General features: G+C 37.0%; 1 protein-coding gene across 2 annotated transcripts; it reads right to left on the reverse strand.

The window, feature by feature from the left end:
• Positions 1 to 8,476: 8,476 nt before the first annotated feature.
• Positions 8,477 to 15,045, reverse strand: znf326 (zinc finger protein 326). 2 transcript variants are annotated; one of them, XM_073852221.1, is made up of 12 exons: positions 13,955 to 15,045; positions 13,075 to 13,147; positions 12,448 to 12,811; positions 12,210 to 12,375; positions 12,075 to 12,091; positions 11,963 to 12,008; positions 11,781 to 11,862; positions 10,668 to 10,815; positions 10,489 to 10,588; positions 10,231 to 10,361; positions 9,115 to 9,210; positions 8,477 to 9,032 (listed from the first exon to the last, which is right to left on the reverse strand). In XM_073852221.1, exons 1-12 carry the CDS (start codon positions 13,980 to 13,982, stop codon positions 8,925 to 8,927), a joined length of 1,359 nt encoding a protein of 452 aa, XP_073708322.1. In that variant the 5' UTR covers positions 13,983 to 15,045; the 3' UTR covers positions 8,477 to 8,924. The 2 variants fall into 2 exon arrangements, with proteins under 2 accessions (XP_073708322.1, XP_073708321.1); XM_073852220.1 differs by having other exon boundaries at positions 11,963 to 12,091.
• Between the last annotated feature and the right edge of the window lie 226 nt (positions 15,046 to 15,271).

A 15,271-nucleotide genomic window follows, 5' to 3' on the forward strand; every position in this document is an offset into this window, starting at 1 on the left:
ATAAATTGTAAATGTTATTAAAAAAATAACAGATCATTTCACTAGATAAAACCCTTCTTCCTTGTCTGAGATCATTTAGAGCCCTTTGAAGCTGCATTTAACCTGCATTTTGGAAGTTCAAACTCAGGGGCACCATAAAAGTCCACTACAGTCGTGGCCAAAAGTTGAGAATTACATAAATATTGGAAATTGGAAAAGTTGCTGCTTACGTTTTTATAATAGCAATTTGCATATACTCCAGAATGTTATGAAGAGTGATCAGATGAATTGCATAGTCCTTCTTTGCCATGAAAATTAACTTAATCCCGAAAAAAAAAAAAAAAAACTTTCTGCTGCATTATTAAGAAGGCTTCAGGGCGTCCAAGAAAGTCCAGCAAGCGCCAGGATCGTCTCCTAAAGAGGATTCAGCTGCGGGATCGGAGTGCCACCAGTGCAGAGCTTGCTCAGGAATGGCAGCAGGCAGGTGTGAGCGCATCTGCACCAGGGATGGAAATTAACTTTTTTGTCCACCGGCCAGTGTGTCCCCAGTGGAAATTACGCCCCTGTGTGAGTGGAACTCTGCCGCCGAGTTATCATCTGATGTGAATGAATGCCGCGTTGTACAGTATATTGAAAGACGCGCCATGAATTGCATCTGACAGAATGTGCACTGTAGCACGAAATACAATATATTTCTTCAAAAGCAGATTGTAAAGATATTTTAACAGACCTCTTAACGCCTGTGATGTATCGCCACATTTTTTTGAAGGTGTGCCTCCGCTAAAAGTGTCCGCCGTCTTCTTCTTCTTCGTGTATTTTAACGGCAGTTCGCAGCCAACGTTAAGGTGCATTACCGCCTCACGCCGTCCGGTTGAAGTATGTTATTTTTATTTACCCGCCACGGTGGCCGGTGGGTGAAGCGAGTTTACCCGCCACAACACAAAATCAAGAAGAACAATGCATTTTCCAGCACGATGGAGCACCATAGTGCCATAAGGCAAAAGTGATAACTAAGTGACTCGGGGACCAAAACGTTGAAATTTTGGGTCCATGGCCTGGAAACTCCCCAGATCTTAATCCCATTGAGAACTTGTGGTCAATCCTCAAGAGGTGGGTGGACAAACAAAAACCCACTAACTTTATTATGAAGAAGTGATTATGAAAGAATGGGTTGCTATCAGTCAGGGTTTGGCCCAGAAGTTGATTGAGAGCATGCCCAGTCGAATTGCAGAGGTCTTGAAAAAGAAGGGCCAACACTGCAAATACTGACTCTTTGCATAAATGTCATGTAATTGTCGATAAAAGCCTTTGAAACGTATGAAGTGCTTGTAATTATATTTCAGTACATCACAGAAACAACTGAAACAAAGATCTAAAAGCAGTTTAGCAGCAAACTTTGTGAAAACTAATATTTGTGTCATTCTCAAAACTTTGTCACGACTGTATATGGAGAGAAATCCTGAAATGTTTTCTCAAAAAACAAACTCTTTACGACTGCAGAAAGAAAGACATGAACATCTTGGATGACAAGGGGTTGAGTACATTATCTCAAAATTTTTGTTCTGAAAGTGCTACTCCTTTAACTTGTCAAAAAAAAAAAATCTAATTATCTGATATTTTAAAAGACTTATTGACCTTCACGTACTGTAATGAGGTGCTGGTTTTGTTTTGTGCATTATGACTATGACTTTGATTTGTAAGCAGGGAAACAGTTTTGTTAAAATATTATTCATAAGTAATATTTCAATTAAAACAAATTTATTTTTGCCATATAAAACAGTTAATTATTCGTAATAAAGAAAGTGCATTACAGTCATGAACTGCATTTTTTATGTATTTTTAAATAAAGATGAAAAACAAAGTGGTGTTTTATTGGCCACTGGAAATATGACTAAATTAAATGCAAGTGTGGTCATAAGAATTTGTGTGCCTAAAACTAACGCTTAAAGCAAGTCTACGATTACTTAATGCGGGCAATTGTTCGTAATTCTACAAAGCACTATTCCACTGGCACTGCGTTAACAGGAGATGTCATTTAGACATTTCAAAGCTTTCTTTTGTTCAAGCTTTTAGTAATCTGGGGAGATATGTGACTATGTATTTGCAACAATTATGCTCTATTAAATCTATTCAAATTAGAGTCTGTTCCAAGTTCCCCCGACAAAGTGAAATTTGATTTCTAAAACGTTCTCTCGTCTTTGCTGCACAAAGAAGCCGTCGGGGATCGAGGGAGCGATCGCTGGAGAGGGAAGTGGGCTGGAAGGCAAATCTAGGTGATGTGTATGTTCTTAGAGTGCCCCTGGGTCTATCTTGGGTAGGCAGGATCTGACAAAAAGATCTGTAAGGAGGAAAAAAATCCTCCACTCTGCTCAAGCATGGGAAATTAAGCCCAGATAAAGATTCTTACTTAAAACACACTCTCAACTCTTTCTCTCCTCTCTTTTTCGACGTCTTTTCTCCCAACAGTCGCAGGAGAAATTACCAATTGTTTCATTACATAAACTCCCAGAAGCACCTGCCGTTAAGACCTGTAGGTTCTGGCGCTGTCCCAGGCTGGCCTCCCTCGGGTATTTGTTCAAAGGGAAACTCTGTTGAGCCTCCCGGGGATGTTTAACTGATTGCAACAACGAGTATTTAGAGTATTAACTTCTGTGGGAATTCAACAAGTTTGGTTCTGTCAGAAGCTGAATTTAACTGTCAGGTAGCTTTACTTTCAAAGGGTCCTGACAGGAAGTAATGACTACTCTTGGCAGGTGTTTTTTTATTTCTTCTAACAAACATGCAATTGCCATCGGTGATGTGAGATGGAGAATCATAAGTCAGGAATTCTCAGTTCATCTCAATCAATTTGATGATAAAGCAATGATTGTCAAAGATTCCAGAAGCAATGGAAATTTAATGCCTTGTTCGACTCCTCATATCAAGTTCGGGAGAAGGATGAGGGAGGTTCACAGGAGGGAGGAGGATGAATTATTAAATATTTTCAGTTTAAGTATAATATCATGTAGAGTTTCACACAGTTTAGGTTCTAATACAGCGATTTCAAAATAAAACAGATTCAACTGAATTGATTAAAAACCAACATTTTAGTGATTATCAGGATAAATAGATAGAACTCCCTCCAGCCATGACTGGGTGACATATGATGGAATATAACAAGAGCTTTACAAAAGAGAACAGTTATGTGTCAGTTGACATCAAATGACAAAAACCTTGACTGACTGATAAATCTTTGAATGTGTTCAAAAAACTCTTCTGCTGAATACTGCAACGCTATACTATAGCGCCCTCTGTCTTTTTCCACTAGTAGTTTCCAGCTAATAGAGACCCAAGTATATTTCAAGTCACATTTTGAGACCAATAAAAATATTCTCTTTATAGCTACTCCAGCTTTCTGACCTCACACAATCATCAAAGGATATCAAACACATGCAGACCCACCACTTTTTGTATCCTTGAAAGTGGAGCGCCGCGTGCATGAAAACTGTTATTAGTTTGGAAGTTCCATAATTCAATAAGTTTACATTTTGAATAATTTATGTGGTAAAATGTGAAAGTTTAAGAAGCCATACCACACAAATAAAAGTTACTGCTGGGGAAAAAATGCATTTCTGCACGGTGCCCTGCTGGTGTGTAATTTGTGGTGAGCTGTTCTGGCCTTTTCCAGCCCTGTTTGGGCCAATGATTTTCTCTTGTCTCGGTGCAGCTCTGACCTTCTGAAAGGCAGCTGTGTGGTTAAAGCAGTCAATTTTCAAGGCCCTTGTAGCTTGAATCAAAACTCCATTATAGATTTTACCTCCGGGGGAACCGGGGGCCTTGCAAGGTTTTTCACAATTTTACCTGTGGAAAAAACCTAAAAGGACGGGCCGCTCTCCAGAGGGCTGCTTAGGGTTGATGGGGGATTGTGAGGGACTGAGAGTGCCAGGTGTGTACCCCAGGACACCAGCCTCATCTTCATGTGACAAGCAGGGGGGCAGCGCAGAGCGAAAATGGAGCTTTAAAAACATTCGGATGGCACTGAACCCTTGACATGACAAGGCCAGCACCTCAGGGAGAGAACGAGAACAGAGCTCAGAATCTGAGAGCAGCTACGAGGGGTTTAAAACACCTCCTAGCAGGAGAAAAAGAAGAGAGAGACGGGCGAGCGAGAGAGACGGAGACACACTGAAGAATGAGCAAGGAACAGAGGGTGGGAAAGACGGAGGCCTCCGAAGAATACAAGTAACAGTTATTAAAACAACCAACAGTTCTCTTCCCTTGAACCATGTGTACTAACAAGCCAGGCGGGGGCCAAAGACTCAGCCAGATCCTATCAGGACATCTGTCACTTTGTGGTGACAACCTCCTTTAATAAGTGACAGGGCCTTAGTGCTCATGGGTGCATGCTGGGGGAGGGCTCCTCCACTCTGAGCAATGGCGAGGCCACTGCAGCCATCAAAGTCATGCAGCGGATGCCCTTTTTAAAACAACTTGTCCCAATTACAGCCAATAAGCACCAATCGGTACACCCAGGCAGGGGCATGTGACATCAAAGATGCCAAGCGAAAATGCCCGCATGAGGTTCGTGTGGCAATTAGAGGACTTAAGCTGCATTTCATCACCAAATGTTTTCAAAATAAGTCTTAATTTAGGGGGAGTGAGTAAGAAGAAAGACACTCGGAGAGAGAGCTAGCGCGGGAGGGAGGGAGAGATGCCCTAAAGAAATCATTAAAGCATAATTACTGCTCATCATCTGTGCAAGTGCTTACAAAGTGCCAGTTCTGGATTTGTGCTCTTTTCCCTTGGGCAACACACACACATACATAAACATACACACAGACACAAATAAATCCAAGGCCATACCCTAGATAAAAGTTTTACAATCAAACTCTCACTGGGTTTAATGCCCAATTAAAATCGGAGCTTTAGCATCTAGAACAGAAAAACACTTGCCCTCCACTCAAAAGCAACACTTAACATCTTTATACACCAAAAGTAGCTCTTTTTGGTCTTGTCTAATGGAATATCAACAAGCATTTATTGTACAATCTGTCACTTGTCTGCATACACATTTGGTGCAGAAACAATTTTCACTCAGAAACTGCTCCATTTCGCAAATAAAAACAAGTAACACATTGAATTAAACTTGAAGTTTTAAAGTTAAAAAACTTAAATAGTAAATGTTTGTTTGTATTTACAACTTAAGCGACAGTTTTTATTTCTATTTTTCCTGTAAGGCAAATGTGTTTCTACTCTTAATTTCTGTCATTTCAGACCTTATAATGAGTCAAGATGCTTCAATGTGAACAATGATTAAAGTAATAAGGTTTTGTCACTTTTTGAACATACCTTCTACCGTACTCACCTGTTGTTGAGTCCCAGTCTCATTAGAGGGTAGGCAATGTCAGACACTTTACATCTTCATTCTATAAATATGGCATGAATCTCCTGCAGACACATTGAATTTTAAAGTGACTATTGCAGCATGATGCAAAGAAACAAATGTTTCTTCTTATAAAGTAACCTGAGAACTCAGTATGATGGGATTGCCATAACAGGCCTCTCTGTCAGATCGGATAAGCGTCAGGCAGAGGCCCCTTAAAACACTGGAGCAGACGAAAAGATTTCAGACAACTAGTATCATGACCTTCACAGGCAGGCCATTACAAGGAGGCTTGCCAAATCACCAAGTCTAAAAGTAGCCCAAGAATTGAGCTGCTGCAGATTGATTCTTTTCTGCAGGTTAGAGATTTGACATATTGTATCATTATTGTTTGGGTGAATTTCTTATATTGAAATGTTTACTTTAACTGATTTAAAATGATGAATCTGTAATAGATTATTTTTGTGAGGGAGGATCACTTGTAGGGAGCCTCTGTGCAGATATATATGTGACCCTGGACCACAAAACCAGTCTTAAGTCGCTGGGGTATATTTGTAGCAATGGCCAAAAATACATATCATGGGTCAAATTTTTTTATTTTTATTTTATGCCAAAAATCATTAGGAAATTAAGTAAAGATCATGTTCCATGAAGATTTTTTGTAAAATTCCTACTGTAAATATATCAAAATGTAATTTTTGATTTGTAAAATGCATTGTTAAGAACCTAATTTGGACAACTTTAAAGGTGATTTTCTCAGTATTTAGATTTTTTTGCACCCTCAAATTCCTGATATTCAAATAGATGTATCTCGGTCAAATATTGTCCTATCCTAACAAACCATACATCAATAGAAAGCTTATTTATTGATCTTTCATGTGATTACTGGTTTTGTGGTCCAGGGTCACATATATGACAAGGACCAAACAGGAGAAGAGTAGCAGTAACAAGATCTCAAAAGTATAACAAGTTAATAACAATTTTTTGTAGAGTTTTTGTAGTTTTGGTGGGGTTGTTTAATTGGTCATTTACACAATGGAAACCCTGATTACAAGGGTCTGAAAACTATCAGAAATAATCATTTTGGTACCTGCTGTGGCCTAGAAAAGCTTTTCTGATACAGAAAAAAAAAATACTAATCCAAAGTACTCACCTTTATGTCTCTCCAAACTTGTGTGATGTTTACATCTGTGAAACAAGTTGTAGAGTTGAGGTAAAGATGATTGACTGACTGTCATGCTCCAAAATAATACAGCCTAAAAGTGATCCATATGGCTCGTGCGTGTGATTCTACGTCTTTTCAAGATCATTCTCTCTTCCTGTGAAAAGAATAAGCTTACTAAATTTAAATCATTGTTCACTTAAAATCCGATTCTACCTTTTTGGCGCTTCCCTCAGAAAGTCCGTTGGTTGTTTACATAAGCTATAAGCTCAAAGCGCGCTCCAAACCATAAGGAGAAAAAGGCGGAAAACTTCTCAAACCTCATTGGTTCTTGCGGCTATAGACGTTTTTCCTGAACACGGAAGTAAGTCCGACTCTTAACTGAAAGAATGCTTTGCATTTCCGGTCTGCATTGTTTCTAGTCAAATTAGGGTATATTCCGAGCTAATAAACTAATGTTAAACCTATTAAAATGTTTTTAAAAAGCACATGGCTCCATAGCGCCATCACTTGGCAATGTCGCAATGACCGTCATTTGTCAGTACCTCACTTTAATGAGTGTGTAGATGACACGAAGCAGCGGACGTTAGCTACATTAAAAACAGATGGACGCTATTTGAATGGGTTCCTATGGAAACCGGAACAGAAAAGCATTCAATCTGACCTTAGAATTCGTAATGGCGGCGCTCATCCTTTACTCAGGAAAAAGGTCTATAGTCAAAGCTATATTTGTCAATAAATCAATAAATATGTAAATGTGACAATAAATATTTTAACACTATTTACAAATTAACACATTAATGTCAAAAGTGCGTAAAATAACAAATGCAAAAGTGATCGATCCATACTCTATTCAGGGCATCATTCAATACTTCATAAATTAATTCCATGTATTTTGCCTACTCTCCTAATTTTTCAATTAAAGTTTTATTTAATTACATAACCATATTAAACAATACAGAAATTTGACCTATGACAACTACAGGGGCCTGCAAAGTTTTATCCAATAAAAAGCAGGAGGTAGGTTAGGAAAGGTTGAACTCTGGGCCTAAATAAAATGTTGGACCTGAAAATGTTTTAAAACAATTTGATTTAAAGGTTGTATCAGCGATTTCTAGCCTAAAACATAAAGTGTCAATTTCAGCTTACCTTTCTTCACGATCCGCTCGCTGCCTGCCCCATAAATTGTCTGTGAAAAAACCGCGTCTCTCTGGTCAGCCTAGGGTCCGAGATATGCCAAAAAAACAATCGGCACTACCAACCTTTCCACACAAAAACAAACAGTGTTCCAACCAATCAGCGTCAGGGGTTTGGTGTTGTGGACTTTCGATCCGCCTCCCTCACGTCCTAGCACCAGTAGGAAAGTCCACAACACCAAACCCCTGACGCTGATTGGTTGGAACACTGTTTGGTTATCTGTGGTGTGTTGATAGCGCCGATTGTTTTTTTGGCATATCTCGGACCCTAGGCTGACCAGAGAGACGCGGTTTTTTCACAGACAATTTATGGGGCAGGCAGCGAGCGGATCGTGAAGAAAGGTAAGCTGAAATCGACACTTTATGTTTAGGCTAGAAATCGCTGATACAACCTTTAATCCCATACAGATATTTCCTTTTAAGATGCTCAGCCGTATTATGTTTCCTCTGGAAAAGGGACTTCCATTGTCAGTCATGTGATTGGCTAAGGACAAAAAAGCAGGAAAATATACTAAGACAATCATACATCGCCATCTGCCATTTGAGAACGGTCGCAAATACGTGACATAGGTCACATTTTCAGGTCGAAAAATCCGGAATTCCAGATTAATCTGGACAAATCACATCCCTGCATTGTAGCTGGTATTCCTTCTAGAACAGTCATACATATAATTCTAATGGATAAAATGAATAATTAAAGCTGTTAAACATATTTCACAGCAAGCACATCTAGTTTAAAGTGAAAATTTAATGGTCAACACACCATCTCATCTCAGAGCAAACAGTGAAAAGGCAAACTGTCAATCCCAAATATTATAGGGAACAAAATGTAACATCTGCATTTAAATATGAAGCTGTAAAGTTTAACGGCATTCAGAACGGTGGCAAAATATTGCTACTACAAACCCAAACAGATACTACAAACACAGTACAACCTGGCCCAAGTAGACTGAATTCATCTCAGGCTGCACTGTGCATACAACAATTTAAAAAAAAGGAGGAAAATGCCTACACTTTGTCAGAGGACAACACTAGCCTACACTTATAACTGAGAATCAATGTGGCATGAATTATGAACTCAACATTTTTCTCAGGCCTTTTTCTGTTGCAAGGTCATGTGAAATGTACAGATCCCTGAGCATTTGAAGTTATAGAACAAGAAAGTAAAGTAGAAAGAGTCCTTTCCTCATGTCTCTTTTTCTCCATTCAGTACTCCTTTTGTCCATTATTTTGAGTCACTATTTTCTTCGTCTTCCTCTGCCTCATCAGATCTCTCAGGATCCTGAGAATCAGAACTTGTGTCATTGGCGTCGGCTGCAAATGGGTCTTCTCCCTGTAAAACAAAAGAAATGGCTTTAAATATTCTTTCAAACAACTTTTCTAAATGTGTTCCAACATGACACAAATGTCATTACCTTCATGTACTTCTCATAGCGCACCTTCACATTGTCATTATTTATTATGGCCTTAGCTGTGACTACGCTGTCTCTTTTTAACTGCTCCTTGTAAGCCTTTGAGAGAGAGAAAAAGACATAGAAGCAGAAACACCCTATATACAGTGTCTTGCAAAAGTATTCATACTCCATTTTTTCACATTTTATGTTGCAGCCTTATGTTAAATGCTATCTACACTCTATATACCATAATGACAAAGCACAAAACAGATTTGTGACAACTTTGCAAATTTATTAAAAAATAATACACACTAGATGCACACTGCACACTGCACAGTTACTGTATTCAGTAACACAGTACTCAGTTGAAGCACCTTAAAAAGCTCAAGTCTTTTGGGGTATGTGACAAGTTTTGCACATCTGCATTTGGCATTTATCTGCCATTCTTTTCCTCACCTATACACCTTTCAATCTCTGTCACCTTGGATGGGTACTGGCAGACATTTTCAGGCTTCACACTTTACTGTTGGGATGCTTCTGTAAATTTGCTTCTATGATGCTTGGAATTGAACTTCATCACACTAGAGAATCTTGTTCCCCACAATCAGAGTTCTTTAGGTGCTTTGTTGCAAATTCCAAGTACATAAAGAACGGAATGTAAGATTTTTCCCATCATATATGATCATGGAGCTCAACCAGAGTGACCATCAGCTTCTTGGTCACCAGTCTAACCAAGGACCTCCTCCATCAATTGCTCAGTTTTACCAGGAGGTCACCTCTAAGAAGAGTCCTAGTTGTTCCAAACATACTTCTGTGAACCTTTAAAGCAGCATTTTTTTCTAAAACTCTTTCCCAGATCTGTGATATAAATGCTTCTGAGCTAAATTTCAAATGTCCCAGAAAAGGGTATGAATACTTTGGAATCATAACAGTTTATTATTTCTAATAAAGTTGTTACAAACTTGTATTATGCTTTGCCATTATGGTCTATAGAGTGTAGATTGATGTGGGGAAAAAAAGGTAGTTTAACATAAGACTGCAACATAAAGCATGCAAAAAGTGAAGGGGTATGAATACTTTCGCAAGGCACCGTATATATACACGGTTTAAGATATTTAGAGGACAGAGACATGTTACCACTTTGCTCTTGAGGTGAGTGAGTGAATGAAGATGTTGCTGTACAGAGCTGAAAACCACAGGAACGTGAATGTCACACGCAATACAGTAAACCACCTCCATCCTTCTCATGTAATCATCTTCTGTCACCCCTGTAAGAACAAGTAGTTTAAATAGTCGGTCAATAGTCAGGACTCACATGCGAACATCAATGTATTTATTTAGCATATTACATATTACATTATTTATAATGTAATGCTGGCTTGAGCAGAGTCATACCTTCCATTATTTTTGCCCATTCATCTTTGCTTCGTCCACAGGGAAACTTTAGTTTGTGTAGAGTAGAGACAGTTTTATGAAACTTGTGAACCATGCAATCCTGTGAAATGCAAAAATTTGTTAAATGTACATCAACAAATAATACAAATTCGGACTAAAACACTAGGGAAAAGTCTTACATGCAAAAAACTGATGACTTTGTCATCAAATTTGGCTTGTCGTCGTATATAGTCAAGAGTCTCCTTGTGATACGTGCTTCCAAAGTGTTTCTCAATGTCTTTGTCTTCAAATGTGTGGAATTTACAAAAAGCACATGTAAAAGCCCACCTAATAAAAATAAATAAATAATGCACTATGAATACAAAAGTAACAGAAATTTGCATTTACCTTGCATTTATCGCTAAGTGTATACTGCCAGTCAAAAGTATTTGAACAGTAAGATTTTTAATGTTTTTTAAAGTAGTCTCTTCTGCTCACCAAGCCTGCATTTATTTGATCCAAAATACAGCAAAAGCATTAATATTGTGAAATATTTTTACTATTAAAACATAACTATTTGAATATATTTTAAAAAGTAATTTATTCCTGTGATCAAAGCTAAATTTTTTAGCATCTTTAACGTCACATGATCCTTCAGAAATCATTCTAATATGCTGATTTACTGTTCAAAAAACATTTTTTTTATTATTATTATCAATATTTTAAACGGTTTAGTACATGTTTTCAGGTTTCTTTGATGAATAGAAAGATCCAAAGATCAGCATATATATGAAATAAAAAGCTTTTGTAACATATACCATTCAAAAGTCCGTTTTTTGGGGGGAAATAAATTATAGAAATGAATACTTTTATTTAGCAAGGATGCTTTAAATTGATCAAAAGTGATGATACATACTTCTATTTCACCAATATCTTCTCTCTATTTTAGATAAACACTAACGGCCAGTTTCACAGACAGGGCTTAGACTAAGCCAGGATTAGGCCATAGTTCAATTAGGACATTTAAGTCATTTTTATAAACATGCTTAGAAAAAAACATTACTGGTGTGCATCTTGAGACAAAACAAAGGCACTGATATATTTTAAAATCAATCAGTGCAATTTTATTTCAGTTGAAACAGCTCAGACTTACATTTTAGTCTAGGACTAGGCTTAAGCCTTGTCTGTGAAACCGGGGGTAAAAGTTCAGCTTAAGTTCTGCCTCAAATAATTAATATTTTTATGTTTAAACAATAAATATCCAACAAATCTATCTAGACAAGCGATGAGTGTTGAAATATCCCAGTGTTCACCTGTGCTTATCTCCATATTTTTCATGATTCTTCTCTCGTCGTCTTCTGCGCTTCTCTCTGGCTCGAACTTTCTTTCCAAGCTCTGCACTCAAATATTAATCCATGATTGCATTGAATTATGGTGTGAAATACAACTTTTTTCCAAATTACTAAACAACAAAAATACAAAATCCATTACATACCATGCTCTTTATTTACTTCCTTGGTATCGGAAGAAATACAACTGTCCTGTAGGAAAGAAAACTCTAGTATCACAGGACTGATTTTGCTCCATCTTTGATTGTGAATACTTACCTTTGAAATGTGTGGTCCTAAAAAAACAAACAAACAAAAAAAAGTTAAAAATATAGTGAAGAACGTGCAATAATTTAACAATGGAACTTTGTCATTTTTAAAATCATGTTTGGTCTATCAAAGCGAATCACATACCCACAATGCTGCTTATGCTGGAAGTTGCTCTGACTATCCTCTTTTTTTTAACCATTTTGCAAGGTGGCACTGGTTCCATCATCTTCCTCTTGGTCCCTCGAAACACCAAAGCAGCTGATTTTGAGTAGCATCTCTCTATGCAAATAGACGGAGTCTGACTAGAGCACTGTGAAGGACAAAAGGAGAAATTCGACACTATAACGTCATTGATTTTGCTCAATAGATAAACTAGACTTACCCCTATAGCTTGTCCTTTGGTATCAAGTACAACAGCACCTCTTCCCCGGTAGTTTCTGTGCACGAACGGGTGCATGTCTCTGCCCCGTGAGCCAATCGGTGCTGGCCGAGAGCGTGAAGGAGAGTACAGGCTGGAGGAATCGGAGAGGTTGGATGTTGAGTACTGGCTTTCTCTGCCGCTGTCCGAAAATGGAGACCTGGACCTCTGGGTAGACAGGACGAAGGGCCTTTCCCAGTTTGACAAGACGTCTGCACTCCAGGTGGATGGACAGGTATCACTGTATCCTCCATTAGAATTATCAAAAACACTATCTGCATCTTCTGTGTTCAAGGCCCCAAGTCCAAAAGATTCATAGGTACCGTATCTGAGGAATAATAAATCAATAAATCAATGGTAGCACATTAAATAAGACTTTTTAATAACTTAATAATATATTTATATAATTAAATGCATATTAAAAAAATAACTAAATACTTTTTATATATTTTTCAAACCTTACTGTAACGTGCTACCAAATAAATTACTTTAAATTAAATAAAAATGTGAAATTAAAAGATCTCCAACAGTTTATAAAGGATAGCTATTTCTGTTGCCTTCTCAAAAAAGCACAGGGAAGATCATTCTTACCTGTCAGAGCCATTGGTCTCAGTGGACTCAGAGGATGCAAATGATCCAAATAATGGCTGACTGTAGCCTTTCCCTGGACATTTGACAAGTGAATGAGATTATTTGAGCGTGTTATGGGAATTTACACTACCAGTCAAAAGTTTCTGAACAGAAAGATTTTATGTTTTTAAGTCTTTTCTGCTCACCAAACCTGCATTTATTTGATCCAAAACACAACAAAAGGAGAAATATTGTGAAATATTTTTACCATTTAAAACAACTGCTTGCTATTTGAATATATTTTGTTTTTGTAATTTATTCCTGTATTTATTTGATCCAAAATACAGTAAAAAGAGTAATATTGTAAAACATGTTTACCATTTAAAATAACTGCCTTTCTATTTGAATATATTTTAAAATGTAATTTATTCCTGCGATCCAAGCTAAATTTTCAGAATCATTACTCCAGTCTTCAGTATTCTAATATGCTGATATGCTGTTCAAGAAACCTGAAAAAAAAAAAAACACTACTCAGCTGTTTTCAACATAATAATAATACATTTTTGAGCTGCAAATCAGAATATTAGAGTGATTTCTGAAGTATCACATGACTGGAGTAATTGTGCTAAAATTCTGATTTGATATCACAGAAATAAATTACATTTTAAAATATATTCAAATAGGAAACAGTTATTTTAAATAGTAAAAATATTTCACAATTTTACTGTTTTTGCTCTACTTTGGATCAAATAAATGCAGGCTTGGTGAGCAGAAGAGACTTACTAAAAAAAAAAAAACATTAAAAAAACATTTGACTGGTAGTGTAGAGACAATGAATACAAGACAGATGTACATAACATTGTACCAAATTAAGGAGTAAGGATTAATGTAATTTCTTTACCTGAATTTTCAGCTGATGATGGAAACATTTCATCCTTATGGTTAGTCCTTTAAAACAGATTGTATGATTTTATAAATTAAAGTCTTTGCTTACTTTAAAGACTGTAAAGTAAGCAAAGAAGTGCTTACCTTGTAAGTTTTTTTTATGGTATTTCATAAAAGATTCTGAATTTAGGAGTCAACCAATATTTTTTTTTCCTTTTAAGGCGAGACACTACAGGTGAATAGGGTAAAATTTTTAACTAGCAGATATCACCATGAAACTTTCCCAGTTGATTACCTACATTAAGATGAGAAAAAAATGTATTACAAAGTTTTTGTAATTTTATGTTTAAATATGCAAATTAGGCATTATCTAAGTAAATATGCGCTAATTTGCCTATATTTTAAAAAACGAAATCTCAGAATTGGATAAAGCCAGGTTCAAAATTCTTTTTTCATTGTGTTCACATATTAGATGGGAAAAAATTTACAGAGGGATTTATGGATATCCACTTTTGTTATCCTGTAAATTAGAATATACTGTCAATAGCCTTAAAAAATGTATTTTCGCCATGTTTTTTGGAATAAAATGTTATATAAATCAGGCTAGGAATAATATATTTACAAATCCCTCTGTAATAGTCTTCATAATATAACTAGGTACAAGACTGGAAAGTTTGGTGTATATAGGTGCTACTGAAGTGGAGATTTCGGACTTGGAGTATGAGAGAAAAGTCATTTTGAGAAAATGGGCTTTAAAAATTTATATTGTAAAAATTCCACACATTTTTATATGAAAACATTGCTAACAAGCAAAACAACTGGCCAAGTAATTATTTATAACAATGTAAACTGAATAAAACAACATTGCCAAATAAGACCTTCAACTAACCACAGAGAACCACAAATACATGAACAAGCAGCCACTGTTGTGTAGAGTGCACTTTATTTATAGATTGGCTTATATCTAAACCACCCTGGGTTCCCATCGACAGCTCACGTTCAGATGCGCTTCCCGAGGGCATTTCACCATGTAATCCATTACTAATTTTCATTTTCCCCCTTGCAAGTGACAACTGCTGTACTCTTTTCGATGATTGACGCGAAGTTATTTTCATTCATTCACTCAAAAGATACCGCGGAAAGCTAAACCAAACAAGGAAGCGTCAAAGCATACCATGTGACGATTCTGAACGAATCACGTTGTCATAAATTATCTTCAGCCAATGAGATTGAGCATTTAGAGTTAAATCCCCTCTTTTACTTTCACGATTGGTTGCTGATAAAAAGGAAATAACCATATTTGGATCCGACAGCATTGAACAGAAGAGAGAGA

This window comes from Garra rufa, chromosome 12 (assembly GCF_049309525.1).
Source record: "Garra rufa chromosome 12, GarRuf1.0, whole genome shotgun sequence".
NCBI classification, from domain to species: domain Eukaryota; kingdom Metazoa; phylum Chordata; class Actinopteri; order Cypriniformes; family Cyprinidae; genus Garra; species Garra rufa.